This window comes from Harmonia axyridis, chromosome 4, assembly GCF_914767665.1.
Source record: "Harmonia axyridis chromosome 4, icHarAxyr1.1, whole genome shotgun sequence".
NCBI lineage: Eukaryota > Metazoa > Arthropoda > Insecta > Coleoptera > Coccinellidae > Harmonia > Harmonia axyridis.
This window is the reverse complement of record NC_059504.1, coordinates 25,842,653-25,852,745: the sequence shown is the minus strand read 5'-3', so window position 1 is coordinate 25,852,745 and position 10,093 is coordinate 25,842,653. Positions and strand designations below refer to the sequence as shown.

The window sequence follows — 10,093 nt, the reverse complement described above, 5'->3', positions numbered from 1 at the left end:
AAAAATGTTTTTGGCCTACATTCCAACCTCTCTTTTGTGTTTCAGTTCAGTCTTGATTTTTAGTGTTTTGCAGATTCAATTTTGTTATCTTCTAGTTTTTAAGTATACGAATATATAAGTATGGTGAGTATAAATATAAAACACCTTTTGTCATAATTGATCAGTATTCATCCATCATATGTTGGCGATTCTCGAGCCAAGAATTAGGTGCGCCCTCTCCCGGGGGTATTGTGTTTCGCTCCGAGATCGCCGGTTGATTCTTCAGTTAGGTCTGCCTAAGCATAGAATACCTGGTGTGTTTACTGATTCGATTTTGTTTCAGACTTTTCGAGAGACCCACCTGTTGCTTTGGTGGTCTGCTTCACCAGAGTGCTGTAAGGTGGCGCACTTTTAAATTTTTCGAATTCCCGCATCTGCCTGGTGCCGTTTAAAAAGGAAATACTGATTTTAGACACTGCAAACATTCACAATAAATTACAATTCAGTTCATATCGAAAGTTTTACTCAAATGAATGGAATATAATGACAGACCATAGAATATAAAATATTAATGTTCTATACTCAAAGTTCACGACAAGAGCGTAGAAATAGGGGGATACTGGGGGTAATTACACGGTGCTCCTAAATTGGGGATACAAATGAAAATGACAGATTTCCGGATCATTTTAAGAAAAAAAGTCCTATAACATGAGTCCCCAAACATTTTGTTTTGTGATACATGTGTTGAAGTTCAAGTTATTTTCTCGTATAACCTTCCCTTCACAAGATATTTAATATGAATTGGCCATAGATATTTCAGTTTAAAGTTTTCACTATGTGATATGCTAATTTTGAATGCAAATCTACAGGGTGATATATTTTCTGGAAGGATGCCTGCTTCCTTCCTCCAAATCTATATTTTGGTGAATGGCTGTTAGTTGAGAAAAATGTAGAAAAAAAACTCTGGTCCTGTACTACACTTTTTGGTTTGTTATAGTTTTGTCGTATCTGCTATCGATTTCGAGAAAAACCTCTAGTAATCCTCAGGAAAATCCAAATTATTTTTAAGATCCAGCTAGTAAGTTCTAATGAATGCATTAATTATAAGTTTTGGTATTTATTTACCTAATCTGTAGCGAAGATTAATAAGTATTTGATAAACTGTACGACACACTAGAAACAACCTGTATATTGAAAGCAAAGCCTTTGTGGGCTCATATTCATGAAACTTTTTTTTCTCAAAATTATCCAAGTAATTTCTCATTTTCCTTCGTAACTCTTATTTGAGAACAAGGTAAGAACAACCGAATTAGTAACAACAAAAATTATTTCGAGTAATTTGGTTCGAACTTCATTATCAAACTTCTTTTTCTAACATTACAGATATGAATAAAAGTTGTCGTCAAAAATTTTTTTTTCGATTATCCCTCCCCAAGAAAAAAAAGATCTACGCCCTTGGTTCACAAGAGTCGAGAATTGAGAGAAATGTCAAATGAAAACGATGTATGCGCCATCTGAAAAGCCCGCGTTCCCTCGAAATCAAGTAGGTATAAATCCGAAAAATCTCCCGTTTTGTCTGAAAGTTTTACAGGTATAAGTAGACACACCAGGTATTCTATGCATCTTAGGTCTGCCTAAGACACACCTTCGGGTGAGAAGTGAATCGGTTGCTTCGCGTCATAGACCTATAATATCATTATAGGTCTATGCTTCGCGTCAACCTTAGAACATAGAAGAGGTAGCAGCAAAAATGAAATATTTTCCAAGAAATGTAAACAAGTATAAGTTCTACTCTGATATCTGTGTTCTAAATCTTCATACCAGTCAGTATGCTTTGAATATTATGTTTTTATTTTTGCAGAGCAAAAGTCTGGCAAGAAAAACGAGGAATGAGATTCACAGGAGAGAATCTCTGAAATTATAGACAATGTTCAAAAACATTTCACTTCGTAGTCATATATTGATACAATAAAGCTTAAACTACTTAGAAATGAACTTCTAATGCAGTTTTTAGTTAAACCCATAGAGAAAGAGTAACAACTCAGTCGTAAAATAAATTAGCGTGATTGTGGCGCCCTTATGGGCAGGGTTTTGAACTAACGATATTGATTACCTTCTGATTTCTTAAGAGGAATCAGAAAGTAATCAATGTTTAAATTTTAATCAATGTTTAGGTAAATGGTGCAACTGGCCATTAGAGTATAGAATAAACTATTCTATGTTCTAAGATAGCTACATATTAACCAAAAATAAATTCGAAAAATATTTCATATATATATAAATTATATTAGTGTTCTGCTTAGAACATCTATCTATATTCTAAGGTGTTCTATGATTTCAACCAACCCTAGGTCCACTGTTCACATAGAGATGGCGCTCACACCAGCAAAGTTTTCCGTTTCCTATCCATCTTTATAATCTTCTGCAAATTTTCATTATAATATTATGACATTGAATTGAATGAAAATGGCGTTGACGCGGGTGTTATGTCCATTGCGGCTTCTCGTAAATAAAGACATTTCATTGCTTTCCACAAATGTTTCACTTAAAAATTATGTAATTCTGAATAGTGTAAGTAATTTAGAACACAATGCATAATTCTGAATCATTTTCCTCATTGATTTTCTGGTGAAAATACATTCATCCCTTTTCTGACAATTTGATATTGGAAAGGGTTAAACCCCCTTCTCATCATTCTTTTAATGTTTTGTTTTTAGGGTTCTTACTGGTTTTTCCTTTCTGTATTCGACTGGTGGATTATTCATTCACAAATATCAATTAAACTGGAACTACTGAATGAGCTCATTGAGTTTTGCTGGAACACCAAATGCATACTATATTCTAAAAATTTATTTATTCCATAATTTTATTAATTCATTTGTACCAATCGGTTCTATATTTAAAATAGTATCTAATTATTAAATTTGCTTAAGAACTGCAAATTTTATTGAATTACTCTTACAATAATTGCAAAAAGTATTCCTAGATGATAATATTTAATTGTGGCAAGCCATCATCAAATAATATAAATGTTACAGTTGGAAATGAAGTAGAAACAGTTTTTATACATTAGACTTATGACCTTAGTCGTCAATGCCTAAAAGAAAATAAATTACTAGATATATTTTGCCACTAGCTGCAGACAGATGATATTAAAACAATTTTCTTCTAGACTATTCAAGATCACTTCGTGAGACATTTTAAAACACCGGTCATGGGTTATGATGGTACTATTGACAAAAGCAAACAATTAGAACATGAACCCTCTTCTTCCTCCTCTGATGAAAGTGACTCAGATGAAGATGGTGAGTGTTTTTGTTCTCCAGTATATCTGAAAATTGAACATTCAATGCTTTTAAGAAAAAATTGACAATTAATTCATGTAATTCTAATGATATGAAAATATGTTTACACTGGACAAATAACCATTGGGTTATTATAATTATTATTCATCTCGAACAATTCGGGCAAATAATTAACCTGAATATTAAATTAGTACTCTGTGTAATGCCTGTTATTTTTTTTTATATATCAAAAGTAAGGGTATTACACAGATATTATTTGGTACTTCAATTGAGAAAAATCTTTACTTAATAGGTATAGACTCATTTGAAATGCATAAATCAATTATGCCTATTATTTATTACATTTTTAGGAAGCAAGAATACTTATATTTTAATCCAAAATTTGATATTCAGTGTGAGTCGTATCGAATAGACTGAACTTTAGGAATATGTTCTACATGCCAAAATAATTTACAATTACTCTTTATGTTCTTATTTTATTTCCATTTGTTTTGCTGAGTGAACTATGATTTGCTTCAAATTGTGATTTGGAAAATTTTTATTTTCTTTTTGAAAAAGATGGTTCTATGGCTTATTACCGCCTCAATACCGTAAATTAACAGAAACGCTGGTAGCAGCTCGAAAAGCACTGCCAAAACATTTTTACATCTTCCAATCAGCAGATATACGCTTCATTTCGATATATACGATATTCATTTAATTGAATTGGTGGTTTTCATAAGTCCAATTTCCACAGAAGTCTAATACAAAAATTGTACCATTGACAGTGTTAGACCTTGAATCTACAAATATGGTGCTGTCAAAGAATATCGTTCTGGTAGAAAAGTATTCATTTAAATTTCCACCTCCTTGTATTGGTCTCAGAGCCCCTATTATTTAGATTTCTCAGACCTGATACCACTGGACCTCTGTTTATGCGGTTGGTTCAAAAATGAGGTCCCTAGGATAAAACTGTAAAGTCGAGAATCACCGATTCATTGCATAAAAAATTTGAGTAAAGCACTGACTTACATTAGAAGCTTATCGATAGAACTGAACTGTTGTCGGTTTATGTAGATCAGGGGTTCCTATATGATCCTATAAAAATTTGACATGAACATATGTGTCGTTCTTTTACAAATTCAAACTGAGTTTCAACCTAGTCAAATATATTGTTATAGTTTATCGAATAGTCTTAAGAGCCAGTGGACAGCAGACCACACATATTTTAAGAAAGCCTAAAATTTCCTAAGTGAGTCTGTTGTACCAACCAATCATGATGTGGGGGCTAGTTTAAGGCTAAGTTCAGATGGTCGCGCGAAAACGCGCGATCCACAACCGGGCGACTGAAAATACGAAGGAGTCATACGCGCGATGTCGCGCGACCTTATGAATATTTGTATATGACTCCTCTGTATCTTTAGTCGCACGGTTTGTGAATCGCGCATTTACGCGCGACCATCTGAACTGACCCTAAAAAGGTTGCGGTGGCCTCAGCTACAACCAGGAGCGACCAGTGTGAACATTTTATGAACTAAAAAGGTATTTTAGGAAAGCTGCCGTTTGGATATGTCAAAATACACCCTTATAATAATAATAATAATAATAGGTCTTTATTTCAATCAGTTGTCACATAATATGATGTTATTAATAGACATTTGAAATGAAATAGTGTCATAGCCAGGAAATTACACTCCACTCAAGTACTTTTCAACTGAGTAGGGTTCTAAATTTAGTTAAAGGCTAAACACCCCTTTTTTGAATTGTTTCAGATTTGTTTCTTTGCGTGGCAAAGTTTCGAGGCAGTTTGTTGAAATTTTTAATCGATCTATATGCTGTGCTCTTTTCTGTGTTCGCCAGATGATGCTTTGGATATAAAAGTTCACTAATTCTAGTACTATATGTCGACGCACCAAGTTCATTCATAGCTATTCATAAACGAAACTGCAGACGACTATTGCGGTTCTGAAGTGGTGGCAGAAATTTTCAAAATTGAATGAAAAAGTATTTTAGGAAACTTGAAATTCATATATCGGGTGTCCCAAGGTGAGTGGCCTATTAGATTATTATGGAAACTATTGATGGTAAAGATTTCAAATTTTGTGGATAGATATTTGGCCATGTAAGGTACATTTTTAAAATAATTTCACATTTCCAGTGTTGCCGGATGTACGACAATTTGGCAACAACTTTGTTATTTTAAATGGGACATCCGGTATTTCTATTTTTTTTATGATACTCCATAAAATATTAAATCTATTCACTTTACTTTTCCATACCTATCTTTAACGGTTTTTGAGTTATTAATTATTTTTCGAAATTTTAGATCAAATTGGCGTATTACGAAAATGACTCTAGTTCGCTCAATATTTGTTTATTTTGACATTTATGGATTGAACTGATTCATTGATATATCGATCTATGAACGACATAGAGAAAATAACAATACAAAAGAAATTAACGCTTATTGAATCAATACGAAATCTAATAAACGCATATAACTCGGAATCCAGTTGAGATAGGTATAGGGACGTGAATAGAAAAATGTTGAGTGTGTTGTACTGATTCCAAAAATTGAAAAATATACTAGGTGTCTAATTTGAAAAAATAGACTTTTTCACAATTTTGTAACTTGGCAAATGATGATTTTTTTTGGTCCGTCCTGTATTATTGACAACCATAATTCAAAAGCAGTGACACAGATCAGATCAATATCTAACGACTTGCAAAATTTCTGACTTAAATCTCAAATATTGAGCAAACTAGAGTCATTTTCGTAATACGCCAATTTGATCTAAAATTTCTAAAAATAATTAATAACTCAAAAACCGTTAAAGATAGGTATGGAAAAGTAAAGTGAATAGATTTAATATTTTATGGAGTATCATAAAAAAAATAGAAATACCGGATGTCCCTTTTAAAATAACAAAAGTTGTTGCCAAATTGTCGTACATCCGGCAACACTGGAAATGTGAAATTATTTTAAAAATGTACCTTACATGGCCAAATATCTATCCACAAAATTCGAAATCTTTACCATCAATAGTTTCCATAATAATCTAATAGGCCACTCACCTTGGGACACCCGATATATTATTCTTTGAAGTTTCAGAAGTTTAAACTTCTGAAGGCAAATCGGTACGTCAGTTCCTACGACTTGGCAGATCCAAAAATTTAAATCTTTACTTGAAAATAATTCCCTATCTCAGGTGGGTTCAGAGAAAAATATATAAAATTTAATTTTTTTTTTAATCAAACAACAAACCCTATCTACCTCACTACCTAATTAATTACCTATCTATTGAAATGAAATTTTTTACAAAAAGAAAAAAAATTGAAAACACTTATCTTAGAAATTGTTCTTTTCAATTCAGTCCAGCTTTGTATTTTCTTCTTTGAAAACTGAAAATCCTATTCCAATACTACTTCGACGTTGTAACTCCAAATTCTTTCCAATTCCAATTTCAAATTCCCTTTTTCAATTCCAATTCCAAAGCTCTTTCAATATATTTATAATTTCTTCTTCAACTCGTTAATAACTTTATTCCAACTTCAAATTTCTTTTTTCAATTCTATCGATCTCAAATTCAAATTCTCAAAAATAATCTTCTTTAAATTTTTCTAATAATTTCCGCTTGACGTCTCTTCAATTCTTTTTCTGGCTATCCTGGATTTTCAGTTTTCATTCCTCTCTTCGATGTTCCATATTTCGTCTATGAACTGTCTATGGCTGTCACTCAACTGTGAATTTTCTTTGTCCTACCTAACTTAACTATCTTTAATAAAAAATATATCATCTACTATATCTAAATTAGATTATTGTGTATAGAACCATATGATCATCTATGAAACCAACTGAGAATTTCGAATTATTTTCAATGTTACTTGAATTTTAATGACTACTAATTTTTTGATTAAATAATAAAACCATATCTATATAAATCCTAATGAGCTGTGTTTTAAAGATGCAGGGTGCTGAAGTTTGGAAAAAATAAAAAAGAATAACAAATTTTGTGAATATTTTTTATTGTTTGAGTGTCTGACAATTATTTTTGAAATTTTCAATTGAACGCCATCTGAAAGCGTAATACACTACGGCAATTTTTGTAATTCAATTTATCTGCCGTCCACTGGTTCTTAGACTAGAAATTCACCTGGAGGAAGAAAGAATATTTCGATGTCCAAGTGTCCAGCAATTCGTTTGGGACCAGGGAATTTATTGCCTAGCAGTACTTCTTTCAAATTAACCCTGGTGATTAACAGGTTATCTCTGGAAACACATTGTATCGATTTGGTTGTTACTATTGGCTGAAATAGTCCAAGTTCCGCCAGGTGACGATATGATTACTATCATTGGCTGCAGCTACGCACATCTATCACTTCAAAATTATCTTTCTTGTGATCTTATAAACCAGTGCGGTCCATAGGAGGATTAATGAATTGAGCATTTTCTCTTGTTTTCAGTTCGTTGTTAATTTTATTAGGATATAGTTATTTTCCTAACAAGTGTGGAAAGTGGTACTTTCCCACTCGAAACTGTAGTAGAGTGCGGGAAAGATGCTTTCCGCAAGAGTTAGGAGCAATATTTTTTTCTACAAGCGCTTAACACTTTCGCGCCAAGCTCATTTGATGAAATATGTCCAAAAAATTGTTTTCGATTTTTCTATACAGGGTGTTTCCTAAACATGCGGCAAAAATTCAGGGGGTTGTTCCTTGGACTATTCTAAGAATATTTTGTCCTTTGATGATTTTTGAAAAACCTATTTGTTTCGAAGATATAGGGGAAACAAAATTTCAGATAATAACATTTTATTATGAAAAATTACATGAAAATTCAACTCAACCTACAAAAACTGTTGAAAATGACCACCTCTAGCCAGCATACAAGCATCCAATCTTCTCCTCATTGACTGCCGAACCCTTTCAAAAACACCAGGATCATTTCTTATTAAGTTACACCCAGCAAACGAATTCAAATGAAAACCGTGTTTAATCTGTATTCCTTTACCATCTGCACTTATCAATTTTTAGTCAAAAAACTGGCCGTTTTTAGTAATTGGAATGTTGTTAAACAAATTTAAAAATAAATTGTACCTACTTAGTAAACACAGTGCGGTACGCATTTTTATTTAAACTATTATTAATTTTAAAAATATGAAAAATGTTGTTCGCCCTGTATCTTCGAAACAAAGAGGTTTTTCAAAAATCATCCAAGGACAAAACATGCTTAAAATAGTCCAAGGAACAACCCCCTGAATTTTTGCCGCATGTTTAGGAAACACCCTGTATATTTCAATTGATTACTTCAGTCCGATTCACATAATATGAATTTTTTTCATTTAGTTCATTTTTCCCCAAAAAAAAAGAGATCGGTCACTGTCTCCTTTATTCTTTTTGTAATAATTTGTAATATTACTATGTGGGTGGTTCCGGGAGCCCTGAAACACAATTTTGGTTAGATCAACCAGTTATGTTATTGGAGAAAAATTATGGCTCAAATTGAAAAACCAATCGGAATTTTTTCAATCTCTTTATTATTGGAATCATCATCATCATAATAAAAGGGAGTGTAACTCAAAATTTTCAACAATTCTAGGTAAAATTTTTTATCGCTGGAGACAGAGAGACTTTTTTGATTTTTTTCTACAGAAGCCCTTAAAATATCGATTACATTTGAAAAATGAAATCCAGAATTCTATTCCATGTTTGAATTGAGTACCTACCAAAAAATATAAAGATTTAATCAAAATCCATTATTTCAAAAGTCACACATATCGCTACATTCATCAGAATATTGCTGAAAAATAACATTCAATTCATATAGCTTAATAGCTTCGTAATTAAAGAACCTTTTGAAAATACAAGTACGCCACTGGATTCTTCGTAAAAAATTGCCCGTATAATGTTTTTATTTCAGAGCTCTATCATCAGTATTAGCAGAGATATGAATGTTTTTCGATATCGCCATTTTTTCAATTTTCGCTTATAATTCGAAAACAAAAGAAGGTGGCCAAAAATGAATACTACCCTTGTTAGTTTCTCAGAAATAGAGACCGTGAATAGGGTATCAGATTTTGTCTATCTCTTCTGGTTTAAAAGTTGTAGGGCTAAAACATCGAAATTTGCCCACCCTGTACATCGATTGATCTTTGAAATAATTAAAAAAAATCATGTCCGTATCAGAAAAATATGAAATTTTTCACAAGCTGAGGTTCAACACCCTTCCAATAGTGGATTATTGGAATTTGATGGGAATATTCGGAAAGAGCAAAAATTTTTCAAATGGAATCAGTAGATTTTAATGTCCCGCACGCCATTCAACTCATCGAAAATTTCGGCCAAAAATTATATAATAATACTTGCCTGCAATGTCCATATCTTTGGGTAATACACCATACTTTGAAAGTTTGTGTGTCAGCCCACATATCCGAATACTTCAGATTGAAGACGCCATCCTTCGTGAAAATGGCTTCATCAGTAAATAAAATTCTATTATTCATTCTTTCATTCTTGAAATCCATCGAGATGAAAAGGGTAAAGTTTATTTTTCTTCGATCTACGCCATACAGTTCAGAGCATTACAAATTTTCCTAGTGCTATTTTCTGTACGTATCTTCATCATTTCAAGAATGTCTTCATCGATATTCAGTGCCTACTTTCTTGGGAATCATTCAATTTTGATGTTGAAAACTGGCCATTTTCACGAATATAAAACAGAAGAAAAAGTTTCGTGATGTGGTAATCTTCTATAAGCGTCACAAAAACCATACACGAACAACATATCGGCATATTTTTGATTCGAGAATTTATGAGGCATTATTATGTTCGAT

The 10,093-nt window shown here is 32.4% G+C and overlaps 1 protein-coding gene across 2 annotated transcripts in view; it reads left to right on the top strand.

Annotated features, from left to right (window-relative positions):
* The first annotated feature begins 2,338 nt into the window (after positions 1-2,338).
* The window catches only part of LOC123677351 (calcium uniporter protein, mitochondrial), a 67,820-nt gene continuing 60,065 nt past the window's right edge, over positions 2,339-10,093 (top strand). The window contains exons 1-2 of one of the 2 annotated variants that reach the window (XM_045613814.1): positions 2,339-2,550; positions 3,152-3,284. In XM_045613814.1, coding sequence (XP_045469770.1) covers positions 2,440-2,550; positions 3,152-3,284 — 244 coding nt within the window. In that variant the 5' untranslated portion in view covers positions 2,339-2,439. The remainder of the gene's footprint in view (positions 2,551-3,151; positions 3,285-10,093) is intronic. The other variant, XM_045613815.1, reaches the window with a different exon arrangement.